The sequence below is a fragment of the Urocitellus parryii genome, chromosome 7 (assembly GCF_045843805.1).
Source record: "Urocitellus parryii isolate mUroPar1 chromosome 7, mUroPar1.hap1, whole genome shotgun sequence".
NCBI classification, from domain to species: Eukaryota; Metazoa; Chordata; class Mammalia; order Rodentia; family Sciuridae; genus Urocitellus; species Urocitellus parryii.
The window spans coordinates 147,146,194-147,161,860 of record NC_135537.1 but is presented as its reverse complement, the minus strand read 5'-3'; the positions used below and the strand labels follow the sequence as shown (position 1 = coordinate 147,161,860).

Here is a 15,667-nt window from a genome sequence, read left to right as displayed (position 1 = left end):
GATACCAGTCTCTGGCCAGAAGCACCAAAATCCTAATTTTACCAATCCTCACCATAAGACTTTAGACAAGAGTGAACATAAACCACTTCACAAAACATTGGCTATTTGGTTCATCACAAATGTACCAGAGCCTTCCCAGTACCAAAGTTACCCAGATCAAAAACACTTGGAGCCGGGAACAGTGGCACATGCTTGTAATCTCAGTGGCTCAGGAGGCTGAGACAGGAGGATCACGAGTTCAAAGTCAACCTCAGCAACGGCGAGGGGCTAAGCAACTCAGTGAGACCCTGTCTCTAAATAAAATACAAAATAGGAATGGGGATGTGGCTCAGTAGTGAGTGCCCCTGAGTCCAATCCCCAGTACTCACCTAAAAAACAAACAAACAAAAAAAAAAACCTTAGAAGCAAACTTAATTCAAGCAATGTTCCCTTCTTTAGGAGTCCAAAGATACCCAATCATCTCAACCATTAAGATCTACTGGGACTAATCCTTACACACCATACAAAATGTTAAGCCCACTCCAGCCTTCTTCTCTATCCTGTCTCAAATGCTCCCTCTGATGGCCACCTGGAGGCATCTACACCTCCATATCCCTCTTTCTCAAATATTCTCATCTCTTTGCTGTACCTAATATCTTGTTCTCTTGACCAGGCTTCTTCCTGAAATCTCAGATGATGTTCATTTTTTTACATTCTTTCAATGTCACCACTATCCTTTACCTTAATCTGAAAATCAGTGCTTCTCTGAGGGGCCTACCCTCCAACCAACTATACCATCCTCTGGTCCACTTACCCATTTCCTCTTTCATTGTCTGACCTCAATCTTGGCATCTCCCTAATGCCATTCCTCTGAACAAGCCCCTCAGCCCTTGATCTCAATGACAAGGACTTTTCCTTTTCATTCACTTTAGCCACTTTCATAGCCACACCTACCTTGTCATCCTCAGAAATTGTTTAATCTCCCAAATTTTAAACACCCTACTCTTCTTGATCCAAACCTTCAATCTGTCCAGTTCTTACTATACCTACTCTTACTATACCTACTATAAATTCTTGGAATATCATATAACATTAAGGTCTTGACAATCTTACTACTTTCACTTACTTTTTTTCCTCCTACTCTGCCTGAACCCCACTCATCAACCATTCTGACCCCAGCAACTCTGACCAGTAAAACATAAAACATACATATCCATACAGAATGGTACCGCCACATACTTCCCTCTTGCTTTAAGTTACCTAGCAATTTCATGGGTTCCTAGCTATAACATTTCCCCATTTCCCACTGGTTATTTCAAGCCTTCTTTCTATCCTCACATCTCTTATAGTCTCTTCAAACTTTCCATATCACTTCCCTCAGACTTTTAGCAGACCATTGTACTTTGTCATCAGAAGGGGGCGGGGGAACGGACATCAGATGGAATTACCTCAAATTCCTGCCACCTCAGCTATAAACATCCTTATGTATAGAGTAAAAAGGACAGGTTGTAAAGCCAGATGCATGGATTATAAATTAGCTGTTATTTACTGGATATTTGATCTTGGGCAAGTTGCTTCACTTTTTAGTGCCTCTGTTCCTCACTGCACCCTCTGGAAAGTCCCTTTCTAATAACAATCCAAATCATTTATAGTATCTACTTCTTCTGTGAAATGTATCCTACACCTTCTGGCCTCATAACATTGTTGAATTAAATAAATTAATAAGACATAAACTACTTAGAGCAGTGAGAGGCACAGAGTAAATTCCTAATAAATGTTAGTCATTTGTTATTATTATCAGCATCTGAACCTATCCCCACCTCTAATTACAATGGAAAATACATTCTCTTCTAAGGTAAACGCTCTGCCATGGTTGTAGATGTTACTCCTTCAAGGAGTTTGAACGCCGATTATCTCCACTTCCTTCCATTCTCACCCATCTTAAGAATAATTTTTCACCAGCCCCTATTCCTACTGCCTCCTCTCATATCACCCCACCTCTAACCACTCTTAGTTGTCCACATTACCTGTCTCCATTTCTCTAATTTCTATTATTCATCTCATTTTAGTTTGGATTCAGAATTCAATTCTCTCCCCAAATTGCTTTTACTAAGGCAGTGGTTTTCAATAAAGGGTGATTTTGCAACCCCCACCCCCACCCCCGCCAGGGGACATCTGGCAATGTCTGAAGACAAATTGGTTATCACAACTTAGGAGGCAGGGGCTGCTACTGACATCTAGTAGGTAGAGGTCAAGGATGCTGCTAAACCTCCTATGATACATATGGCAGCCTCCACAAGAAGGATCGACCTAACCAAAAATGTCAATAGTACCAACAATGAGAATCTCTCTAAAATAATTTGCAACTTTCATACTGCTAAATGTAATTAAGGCTTTCTATCCTTCACATGACTTGGCCTGGCTTGAGCACTTGACACCTTTAGGTTCTCACTCTTTCCTTGGGTTCTATTGACCATACCTTGCTAGTTATCCCCAGTCTGTTTCCGAATTCTCTTCTCCTTTTTTAAAGTGTATATCTTAGGGTTCAAGGCAAAGTTCCTCTTTCTACACACTGTCTCCCATAACTACAATCACCTAGTTTTTTAAATGCTCAGGTCTCAATTTTTTTGGAGTAAAACCAAGACGTCCTTGTATTTTCAAAGATTTTCCTAATTCTCATATACAGCTACTGCTCTAGACAGTTTTATTTTAATCATATCCAATCTCATCAATTCCCATTTATACACTGATGAATCTCAAATCTGTAATAGGTTCATTCATTTAAATTTTATTAAAAACCTGCTCTGTGACTGCCACTGTTTAAGCACTGGAATAGAAAAGTAAACAGTTAATGAGGGAGAAAGAAATCAAAGACCAAAAGATCATTTCACATAGTACTAAGTATTATAAAGACACTACAAGAGGTGATGTGAGAATGACCCGTATGAGGCAAGGTAATGGCCAGGGAAGATATGGGAGTGTAGAATTTAACCCAACACTGTAGTGAAAAGAAATAGAGCTATGGGAATATTTATGGAGGGAGAATTCCAGACCAAAAACATGTTCAAAGACACTGAAGCAAAAGCATATTTGATACTATTAAGAATTATGGCCACATTCCTCAATGACTAAAAACAAGGATGTTAGTTTTTCATTTTCTTAATGTTGTATTTTGAAGCAACAGTTACCAATTCTTGCATGGATCTTTCCCTTTTGTATGCTCTTTAAGCAATCTTAGTCCAATCCAAGACTATACATTTTTTCCTATTCTTCTAGAAGTTGTGCATTTTTAGGTCTTACACAAGCTACATGTAAATTTTAAAAATACTTTAATGTGTTGAGGCATGTAAATTTTTTTATTAAAAAAAAAGATTTGGCCCCAGGTAGTTATGGTAAACAAGGTAATTATGACCACAGTAAGGTAAGTATGAATAAATATTATGAATGAGGTTTGTGGGGGGAAAAGAGAGGTCAGATCATATAAGGCCTTATAAATCAGGGTAAGGAATTTATAGTCTATGTGCAATGTAAAGTCACTGAAAGGATTTAAAGAATCAAGACATACAGTCTGATTTACATTTTTATCATATCATTTGGCTGCTATGTAAATATCTAGATTTTAGAAGGGCAAGATTATGTATAGAGATCTATGAATAACAGTCTATACAACTGCCCAGAATAGATGACTGTAGCTTGTACCAAGATTGTTATCAAGAATATAAAAATGGCTTCAGGGTACATTTTGGAGACAGAATAAAAAGAACCTGCATGTACAGGATGAAGAGAAATTAAAGATAAATTCTAAGTTTGGATCTAACATGGGTAGATGGTGAAGACCTTTACTAAGGTTAGGAACACTGAAAAGAAACTAACTTTTGGGCTGGGGCTGTAGCTCAGTGGTTGAGCACTTGCCTCACATGTGTTGAGGCACTGGGTTCAAGCCTCAGCACCACGTTAAAAAAATAAATAAATAAAGATATTGTGTACATCTACAACTAAAAAATATTTTAAAAAGCTGATTTGCATGAGATGAGATGATGAAAGTTCTATTCGGTACGTGTTAAGTTTTAAGTACCTATTTTATATCCAAGTAGAAAGGTCAAGAAAGCAACTAGGAGAGGGGAGATTTAAGGTCAGGACTAGAGACATAAATTTGTCATTAGATAGTTTATAAAACCACAGCCTGGATAAACTTGTCTAGGGTAAAAGTGAGTATAAGTAGAATAGAGAAAGGTACTTAGAATAAACCTTAAGAAACTTCTAATACACAAAGGTCAAAATGAGGAGCTACCAAAGCAAACAGGTCAGTAAGGTGGAAAATCAGAGGAGTATGGCCTTCAAAGCCATTTTCTGAGTTGCAGATTTAGACATCAAGGTCCCTACTGAGTGTCTGTACTTAGAAGCTTCACAATTGTCCCAAACTTAACATACCTAAAATTGAGTTAATTGCCATCTTGCCCTGAAAACTATTTCCTACTTCAATGAAAAGCACATCTACCCAGGCCAGAAGCTTCACTCCTTTCCGAAATCTTACTGATAACCAGCTACATTTCATCAGGTTTCCCTCTTCACTTCTAAAATCTATTATCTCCTTCCCCTTCATCACTATCTGAACTCAGGCCAATATGATCTCTCAACTGTTCTGTCTCCAGTCAGCCTTTTCATAAGGCAACATCAATAATCATTTCAGCTGATACCTCCCTCTCAAATCAGATCAGCCATTTCCATCTTTAATCTTCTAAAAACTCCCGGTTTGGAGCCAGGTGAAAAATGTAATGCAAGAACATTATCATAGAGCTTGTTTACCTCTCCAGTCTTTTTCCATGTCCACCTTTAAACTCTTCCTTCCGGTCACACTATACTGCTCTCCACTTTTTTTCTTTTTCTTTTTTTTTTTTTAGTTTTCGGTGGACACAATATCTTTATGTGGTGCTAAGGATTGATGCCAGGCGAGCTACGGCTTGAGCCACATCCCCAGCCCTGATCTCCACTTTTATTCAAAGTGCCTTTCCTGGGCTGGGGTTGTAGCTCAGTTGGTAAGAGTGTTTGCCTTGCATGTGAGGCACTGGGTTCAATCCTCAGCACCAAGAAAAAAACAAATAAAATAAAGGTATTCTGTCTACAACTTTAAAAAAAAAAAAAAAAGGCCTTTCCTGCTCCATTAGTGGATTGAGTGTACTTTCAATGAGCCTTGAACACACTGGATCGTTTATATTAAACTATGCTATTTACTTGAGCAGCAATGTATCCAGCATGTGATCCAGTGCCTTATCCGTATTTAAGGTAGGATAAATAGTTCTCTAATAAACAACAAATAAAATACACATACAATGTCTATTTCGCTTGCTGAACTCTTATTACTCTTCGGCTTACCCTTCAGAATTCCAGATTCCTAGCATTTAGAACACTATCCAAAGTAAATGGTTCTCATTGTAAAATAGTGTAACAGAACCATATCAAAATCAAAAGTTGATCTAAATAAATATTCCCAGTACTAATTCCTCACACCTTATAAAGTTGGAATCTGTGATTTAACAAATTCCTCTGGTGATTCTGACTTGTAATTATTCTTGGGATCTACTATTCTAAATAGAGTAAGAGATCAATAAATATTATTGAAAGTAAAATTTTAATTTACTGGAGTAAAATTCATTTCCTAATTCTTTAGGGTTACAGTTAGTGCTGTCAATTAGTCCTTAGTGTAACAGAACAATGCATTTATGTACAAAAGTCCACAAAAACAAGCAGCCTTTATTGCAGTATTACAAAACACTTTCCATTTTGGCAATATTTTACAATGCACTTAGCTTCAAGGGTTTGGGAAGAAGAAGAATGGAAAACTAAAAAAGGAATTTTCAATGGACATTTCTAAAAGAAAAAAACTGCCCCAGCCCTCCCACCCAAATAAAAATCCAAATGTCACTTAATTTCACTACCCAAGAGGCCACGAGGAAAGCAGCAGGCAAAACTCTGGCAATTTCATTATGAATCATGTCAGAGACAAAGAAACATTCAAAACAGTCCTCAGTACGGTCGGTTGCGCTGATCATTTCTGTAGTCGTTTCTAGGAATGAAAAATAGAGACACTAAATTCTAATTTTCTACCAAGATACTTCTTCAGCATACTATTAGTGATTGGCATTGCCTAGACAATTTCTGTAGTGATGACAACATACCTATTTCTATACTACTACAAGATACTTAATGAATGTCTAATTTATCAGCTTTGAGTCAGAAAGTTCCTAAAAGCTCTGTTATCACTCTCTTTAACTGTTTTCCACCAAGAATAAAGACTCCAAACCATTTTAATATTTCAAATCAAAGACTGTGCTGGTTCCAGTCTCCAAACAGAAGTGGCATAGTGGAATAAGCAAACATGTTCATGTGTAAATTCTGGGAAAGAATTTTATTACATAACTTTGGAAAAGTTACTATATGTCTCTGACTGTAAAATGGGTAGTACATCTATCTCAGGAAATTAACAAAAGAACTATAACTGAAGTAATAAGACACTTCACAGTATTTAACAGGTGATAATTAGGCTATTAGTAATTACTAAGAGCCAACATTTGTAGGTACTTTCTAATGGACCAGCAGCTGTTATAATCTAATACAACTACACAAAGCAGCATTATTAGCTCACTGTAGAGATGAAACTACTGATGCTACAAAAGGTCCAATAACTTGTCTAAGGTCACACAGATAGTAAGTGCTGGAAACAGAACTCAAGAGGATCTGTCTCCCAACACCATGCTCTTCTCCAAATGCTATTCTTACTCTCACTACCCTATACTGTCTTTGGCATATAAATCCTTAGTACAATAACTGACATTATTTTACATCATTGGCTCTTTGATTTTTTTCTGACTCCACACCATTTATATGCACAACACTCCCCCACTATCAGTGGTTTTCATCTGGAACAGGTACCAGAATCTGTGAAGAAATAATTGTGGGGTACTCCACATGACTGGAAAAGAACAAACCTATGAAAGATGTGCTTTCCCCTCACTTAGACTAAGAACCCTTGATTGATAAACAGTTTAAGTTATCTCTCAATCTCAATTATCTTTAGCAATGAGAAAAAAATAACATACATTTATGTGCACACACAAATATAAAAGTTTATGAGTAAGAATTTTGAAAACCAATTTTAGAAATTGCTGAAGCAGGAACTAAATGGATCTTCTCCATCCTGAGAGAGCTACCAATGTAAAAATGTCCAAGTTAGATAAATGAAAAAAATGCGACAAAATGGGCTCAAATCCTAAAATCTAGGAGCAATGAAGTAAAAATTTCACAAGTATATTCTAAAACTCACCTTCCTCCCATTTTGCCTCCATAGCCACCTCGGTCTCCTCCATAGCCACCTCGGTCTCCTCCATATCCCCCTCCTCGGTCTCCTCCATAGCCCCCACCACTCCTGTCTCCTCCGTAGCCTCCACTTCGGTCTCCACCATAGCCTCCACCACCACCACCACGTTCTCCTCCATAGCCCCCCCGACTTCGGTCTCCTCCGTAGCCACCTCGGTCTCCTCCGTAGCCACCTCGGTCTCCTCCATAGCCTCCTCGGTCTCCACCGTAGCCTCCTCGGTCTCCACCGTAGCCTCCTCCTCGGTCTCCACCGTAGCTACCTCCTCGGTCTCCACCATAGCCACCTCCTCTGTCCCCACCATAACCACCCCCACTTCTGTCTCCACCATAGCCACCCCCACTTCTATCTCCACCATATCCACTGCCACCACTTCTGTCTCCACCATAGCCACCCCCACTTCTGTCTCCACCATAGCCGCCTCGGTCTCCACCTCTGCCCCCACGACCTCTGTAGCCTCTCTCTCCACCGTAGCCTCTCCCCCGGAAATCTGTAAGGCAAAAATGTGAACCAATGAGGGCAGAAGAATAATGCAGAGCTTCCCTAGATGCTAGCCAGAAGACAAGCACCAGTAGGAGCTATTAAAGGGCTGATGCAAAGGACAAACATACCTCCTCCTGAGGGACGAGAATCCTCTGGTCTGGGCTCATTGCACTGATTACAAGAATTCCTTCGAGCAAAGTTCATATTTCCACATGACCTGAGAAATGAAGAAAATAAAATGTTCCTAGATAGTTTCCAATAGATTCAGAACTGTTTCTTGCATCCTCCAACCCCAAACTCAATCACTAATCCCACCAAAGTAAATTAAATACTTACGGATTAGGACAAACCCAATCTCCATTTTTGGGGTCACCACCTCTTCCCTGAAAGCCTCCACGGCCTCTATATCCGCCTCGGCCTGGGGAAAATAGGTAGATACAGGAGGAAAGTCAGTAGCAGACATTAACAACACAGAGGAAAAGCACCAGAAAAAATAAATAAGTGTCCATTATTTCCTGAGCAGTTACCCTCAAAAATCAACCCTTACAGTAGGGTTTTATAAATCTCTGATTTGAGGCCTTAATTAGAAATGCAGAAAATATAACAGACTCCAGGCACAAATCATAGTATAAATAATGCACACACACAAAAAAAAACTCAATGTCCACTTCCTATGATATTGTACTTGGTTAGAGAATCTCAGTGATAAACACTAAGTGAGAAAATGCCAAATTAAAGGAAATGGACCAAATAAAGAAGCCATGTCAGGGAGCATAAAAACTCAGATAAATTACCTATGTAGATGTCATTTAAACAATTGTTTCTGATTTCCAGGTGAAAAACAAACTTCTATGCAACTTTCCACAGGAATTTCTACAACCTTCTCCACTACTTTCTTAGCTATTATGATACTTTATTTACCTAATACCCTATTCAGTATCCAACCTTATTTTAAGATAAAAGGAAAAAGACCTAGGGAGAGAAAGGAATAGCAGCAAGTTCATGCAAGCAGGGACAGAACATGGACTCAAATTCAAACCCTGTATATACTATCCAGACCTATGAGCATCAAATATCTTACCTCGCCGCCCACCTCCACTTCCACCTCCTCTCATAAATTCAGGTCTTCTGGTGGCAAAAGACACTTTAATGATGTTGCCATGGAATTCCTTTCCTATGAAAAAAGAATGGTTTTGAGGAAACACTAATCCACATCTCCACCTCCAAACAAAAACGTAAAACTAGAGGCTAGGGTTGTGGCTCAGTGGTAGAGTGCTTGCCTAGCATGTGTGAGGCACTGGGTTCAATCCTCAGCACCACATGAAAATTAAATAAATAAAATAAAAGTATTATGTCCATCTACAACTAAAAACAATTTCAAAATTAAGTAAATAAAAAATAAAACTATTTTAGAAATTTTTAGTTTCAGAGGAATAACTGACATGCCCTCACAGAAATTTTAAACATGGTAGAGTTCCAAAAAGTCAAAGTAACTGCTAAGGCATGACAAAATCTAATGAACAGAGCTGATGTGAGATAGTCATTTCTTATTATTTTTACACGAAGAACCAACCATAGAACAGTATGTGAACTATGCCACAATTTGTTTCATGAAGGGAGTGAATACATGTGCACATGAACCCACATATTCACATATATGCACTGCCCACTGTGTTTACCTTTTTTTGGCAGGGAGGTAGGAATCAGATCATGGGAGAGGAAGCTGCCAAAGTCAAGAAACTAATTTTTCACCAAATGCACTTAGTACAGTTTGAGATTGTCTTCCACCATTTGCACATGCATACGTGCAATTACTTATATACATGTATGTATGTATATATATATATATATATATATATATATATATATATATATATATATATATACATATTCTGATGCCCTGGTATCTTAGGGATAAGAATTATCTTTTTACTTTACATTAAACAAGAGAACCAGAAAAGTACTCAATGATTCATAAAATGGTTATAAATCTAGAGGCTGTGGTTTCCTGACCAAAGCTGTAGTTTTTATAGCTGGCAACTTCTCATGAAGTCAGGTGTTATGACAAGTACTTTGACATAAGCAGCAAATCATATATCAGTCTTCTAAAAGCCATAAGATGACTTGGTTTAGCTGGGCACAGTGGTGCACACCTGTAATCCCAGCGGCTTGGGAGGGTGAGGCAGGAGGATCATGAATTCAAAGCCAGCCTCAGCAATTTAGCAAGGCCCAAAGCAACTCAGCAAGATCCTGTCTCTAAATAAAATACAAAAAAGGGCTAGGGATGGGGCTCAGTGGTTAAGTGCCCTTGGGCTCAAAGACTTGGTTTAAAAAAATAAAATAGAGACACAGATAGGAAGAAGTAAAGAAATACAACTGGGTTCTGGAAGATACAAGTACAAAAATCTCATAAGTAGAAAGGACCTCAAGTACCTGTCAATCTAGTATGGTTAAGTACTTTGGAGACAGTGAAGTCAATCTGTTTAAGTTTGAATCCTGATGTTGTCACTAACTCTGTGACCTTAGAAATTACTCAGGTTCTGTGCCTTAATTTCATCATCTGTGAAATGGGAGTAGGGTGTATGTCTCATTAGGTTACTATAAGGATTAAACTGAGTTAATGCATATAAAGCTCTTAGAATTGTGTCTAGCTCTGGGAGTCTACGTAAGTAGTAGAGCACTTGCCTATCATGAGCAAGGCCTGGGATTCAATCCTCAGGACAAAAAAAAAAAAGTGCCCATCTTATAAATATGCAGTAATTTTTTTTTTATAGAGAGAATTTTTTTTAAATATTTATTTTTTAGTTTTCAGCGGACACAACACCCTCATTTGTATGTGGTGCTGAGGACCGAACCCAGGCCGAACGCATGCCAGCCAAGCGCGCCACCACTTGAGCCACATCCCCAGCCCAAATGTTAGTTTTTATTAAGATAGGGTACTGTTGAGAGCCACAGCCAAAGGGGCCCCAGCAAACTTCCAGCTGCCAGCTGATGATTGGCTCCTCTGCGGTGATGCTCATTGGGCTGTTTCCCCGCCCTTTCAGACCACGGAGCTGCTCATTGGGGGACTTTTTTTGGCTCTGCCCATGCGACCCAGCCAATCTGCCTCAAGAGCAGGAGGAGTGGGGGAGGTTGAGAGGCTTGTGGGAAGCCAGTGGTGGCAGTTGGGCTCTGAGGGTTTTTCCTGAGGAGCTGTGTGGTGTGGTGTGTGTGTTCTAAAAATAAAGTTCGTTTATTTTGACAAGTGGCTCCTGAATTGTGCTCAGCCAGACTGCGGCAGGGTACAGAAAAAGTATGAAACAAAATCATGTGGAATATCATGATAAACTTCTTTTTTATGTTAAAAGACTGGAAAGAAAATTCATATTATCAGTACTATCTCTGTATGGAGATTGTGGATATTTTACTCATTTTCTCTGCTTTTCTTCTCTTCAGTGGGGGAAAAGTCTTACTATTTCTTCAAAGTATGCATTAATTTCATATTTGAAGAGAATCGACCTGAATTTTAAAAGACTATAGCATCAACCAGGCCAACTCTCTATACTTATACTAAGGGTTAGGATTAGGCTTCATGTGTAAGGCATGATAGTGGAAATAAAAACTACAGACAGAGATAAAGCTCATCTCAATCCTAAAGTTATATACACACTCTGGCTTCTTCCAGTATTGGGGATTGAACCCAGAGTTACTTTACCACTGAGGTACATCCCATTTATTTTCACTTTTTATTTTGAGACAGGGTCTCACAAAGTTGCAAAAGCTGGCCTTGGACTTCCCATCTTCCTTATCTCGGCCTCCTAAGTTACTGGGTTTATGTGAGTGCACCACCATATTGGGCAGCCCTATTTACTTTGAGGCAGTCTCACTAAGGTGCCCAGGCTGGCCTTGAACTCAAGATCCTCCTGTCTCAACCTTCCCAGTGTCTGGGATCACAGGCATGTACCAACTAACATGGCTGGCCTAAATGCTTAATATCTCTAAAAAGAAGGAATATAACCACTTTCTCCCAGTACATATTTTGACTTTCAGACTAAAAAACATACGCATAACTATATGAATGAGGCATACCATCAAACCAGTCAATAGCTGCCTTAGCTGAAGGAGGATCATCAAATGACACTGTTGCCTCCCCTTTTGGTTTTCCTGTGTCTTTGTCTGTGTAAAGATTTATCATTGGCTTTCCAGTCTTCTTGTTTGTCTGAGGGAAAAATAAGCTGGTGTCAGCATTTCAAGAATAATTGATCAAGTACTATTTAGATATTTAAAGATTTAATTTTTAAAATGAATCCCCATATATCCATACTACAAAGTACTATACATCTAATATAAAAATGAAGTTACATCTGGACAAGAAAACTATCCAAGTTACATTAAGTGAAAACCAAGTAATAATAATGTTATAAAGGCTGGGGATGTCACTTAATAGTAAAGCACTTGCTTTCTGAGACCCTGGGCTCAACCCCCAATACCATACATTTTCTTTCTCTCTCTCTCTCTCTCTCTCTTACACACATTACAGTATACTGTTTATCTATGTATAATTTATTTAAACCCACAAAAATTAAATGTAGATAATGCTTCATTGCAAACAATACACCTTGTAAAATATTTACAAGTCAGGAAGAATGTTTACCAAACAAATCAATAGGCTACCACCAAGGAATATAATGGGATTTGGCTGGAATGGGAGTAGAAGACAAGAAGTTTTACTTTGTCAAAACTGTGTGAACCTCTTAAATATTTCATGTGTAAATAATTTCTTAAAATATTGTAACTCCCCAAGGACAAAAGGAGTAATTCCAGACACCAAAACAAGCAAGGACAACTACAATCTGATTTCAAACAAATGCAAACTAATTTCAAGCAAGTGCTAATATTTATTTAACACTGCTCTAAAGGCTTTCTAGTTAAAGAGACGAAACTTGCATGAAAGAATAGACAAGACACTTAAAACAATAAATAATTACAAAGTAACATATTATATATTGGGATAATATGCAGTACAGACATTAAATACCAAAGAGTTGTTAATAACAACTTGAAGGGCTGAGGTTATGGCGAAGTGGTAGAGTGTTTGCCTAGCACATGTGAGGTACTAGGTTCAAACCTCAGCACCACATAAAAATGAAATAAAGACACAACTAAAGAATAAATATTTTTAAAACCTCTTCATTTAAAAAAAAATAATGTGAATTTGCATATACTGGCATTTCAGAATCTATAAAAATGTTTTCACTGGACTGGGGCTGTAGCTCAGTGGCAGAGTACTTGCCTCCCATGTGTGAGGCACTGGGTTCAATCCTTAGCACCACATAAAAATAAATAAAATAAAGGCATTCTGTTCACCTACATCTACCAAAAAAAAAAAAAAAAGTCTTCACAATCCCCTGTGCTTCTCACTGAGAAGAAGTTAGGCAGAAACTATTTTTAGAGTTCTAAGATTAAAGCTAAAGCACAAGTGCCTGGTGTGGTGACGCATGCCTGTAAGCCCAGTGGTTCAGGAGGCAGAGGCAAGAGGATCGCAAATTCAAAGCCAGCCTCGGCAAAAGCAAGGTGGTGGGGCTGGGGATGTGGCTCAAGCAGTAGCGCGCTCGCCTGGCATGCGTGCGGCCCGGGTTCGATCCTCAGCACCACATACAAACAAAGATGTTGTGTCCGCTGAAAACTAAAAAATAAATATTAAAAAAAAAATTCTCTCTCTCTCTCTCTCTTAAAAAAAAAAAAAAAAAAAAAAAAAAAGCAAGGTGGTGAGCAACTTAGTGAGACCTTGTCACTAAATAAAATACAAAATAGGGCTGGGGATGTGGCTCAGTGGCCAAGTGCCCCTGAGTTCAGTCCCTGGTACCCTCTACCCCAAAAAAGCCCAACAGACAGAGCACAGATAGGCTGTATAAAGATAGACACAAGCAAGGAATAAAATCTTCATAACTTTATCAAAGGCCTATAGACATGATTGAGCATGTCCAATAGAAGATTTTAAGAGATAAACCTTACTGAAGTATACAGGCTTACTATATAATTTATATATATTAACCAAGATATAATAGTAAGTATGACATTTTCAACATAAGCCATACTTTTTACTCACCTTGATGATACCTATTTGCTTAAAGAACTCTCCCACTTGATCAGTAGACACACCCTCCCCAAGTCCTTGCACAAAGATTGTGTTGTTATCTGAATTATCAGACTCTGAATCTAGGGGGAAAAGATTATCGTTAATTTTACATATTCCTTGGTGTTATTACATCCTGTTCAGTAATCAAGAACAATAATTTATTGTTTGATGTTCAACTGTTTCTATGACCAAAATGAAAGGAACAATGTAAGAATCTTACATAAACATGCAACAATTATATGGTAGATCAATTCTTATAACCAAACTTCAAGTAAAGTCCATCATGACAACACTCTATGAGATACTTATAGACCAATTAAGGGAGATCCTAAAAAATCTCACTCCTTAGATTCAGATATAGGACTAAAGCTCATGAAGAGATAAAGAGTTATTTTGAAATTAACATTCCTTTCTCTGAAATACTTTCTTTATGACAAATCAATTCTTTTAAGGCTCACTAATACAAAATTCCCCCAAATCTGATATTTTGGACTTCCAAGACAAGCAGAATTGCTGGTTTCCCCTTCACTGCAATAAGCCTTGTATACATCAGAGGGTAGAGGCACCTTGTACACACACCTTACCTTACACGCACACTTTTGGATTAGTACAACAAAGTAAGAAAGATGTACAAAAATTCAGTCCATCAAGGGATAATTCAGAAATTGCCATCCATATAGAATACTTTGGCATCTTAATAAAAACAAAAGTTCTGATTTCAATATATATTAAAAATTTTTGGATTAAGTAAGATTTTTAACCTCTAAATCATAACTTTCAAAAGGTTCCATGAGTAAAATCTGTTGTCTTGAAATGCATTTAAAAATAAAAAGCCATTTAAAATTAGTGACCTATCCTTATAATATGACAATTCTCTCATGTATGACCTCAGGTTTCTTAGGCCCAGTAAGAAATCCAACGTAGGATTTCTTAAAACAGTTTTTCTATCTTTAATTTCCCAACAATACCAATCCCTTATGAATTCTAATTTGCAACAATTAAATAATTAATGCTTATAGCAATAAAAATTCAAATATTTCCTCAAAGAAAAAAAATAGAGCATAGGAAAGTACAAACATAGTAATTTCCCAGCAAACTTTCCCATCAATCCCCTGAATTTTTCTTTCTAACCTTTAAAAATAAAGCTTCCCAGTTCTGGCAACACTATCAAATTAAATCTTCTTTCTGTACTAATCCCTCCAAATATACACTTTTCCCTTCAAAAAGTGGAAAACTAACATTTTCTTAACTGCAAAATCATAAACTACCATAAACCTTACCAGCATCTGGTCTCGGTCCATAATCCTTGTGACCTAAGGGAAAAGAAAAGAAAAGCTATTTAAGGCAACTCATTTGAAATAATAAAAAACAAAACATTAATAATAACCAAGTCATGAAAAGTCAATACTTTCAAAATCCTTCAAAGTCAACCATCACAGATTTACAAAGTAATTACATAAATTAGTTCTACTAAAAGTTTAAATCAAGATGAATGTCAACATTTCCTTAAACACCTGCCACTTTGGCATTATGCTAGTTTCACTTGTTAAGCTTTGATTATGAAGGCTGATTGAAAAACCCTAATAATTTAAGTACACCATGTCAGCTACCTTTATTTAACAAACAAAAAAAAAAAAATTGTCAAAATCCAGTGAAGTTCTCATTCATTGGTCACCACAGACTCTCTCATGCAAATACACTGCATAGAAACCCAT

At 37.7% G+C, this 15,667-nt stretch overlaps 1 protein-coding gene across 1 annotated transcript in view; it reads right to left on the bottom strand.

The window, feature by feature from the left end:
• Positions 1-5,710: 5,710 nt before the first annotated feature.
• Positions 5,711-15,667, bottom strand: part of Taf15 (TATA-box binding protein associated factor 15) — a 30,702-nt gene continuing 20,745 nt past the window's right edge. The window contains exons 9-16 of the mRNA XM_026380261.2: positions 15,233-15,265; positions 13,923-14,032; positions 11,903-12,032; positions 8,916-9,008; positions 8,171-8,252; positions 7,963-8,051; positions 7,301-7,841; positions 5,711-6,043 (exon numbers count right to left, since the gene is read on the bottom strand). Coding sequence (XP_026236046.2) covers positions 6,004-6,043; positions 7,301-7,841; positions 7,963-8,051; positions 8,171-8,252; positions 8,916-9,008; positions 11,903-12,032; positions 13,923-14,032; positions 15,233-15,265 — 1,118 coding nt within the window. The 3' untranslated portion in view covers positions 5,711-6,003. The remainder of the gene's footprint in view (positions 6,044-7,300; positions 7,842-7,962; positions 8,052-8,170; positions 8,253-8,915; positions 9,009-11,902; positions 12,033-13,922; positions 14,033-15,232; positions 15,266-15,667) is intronic.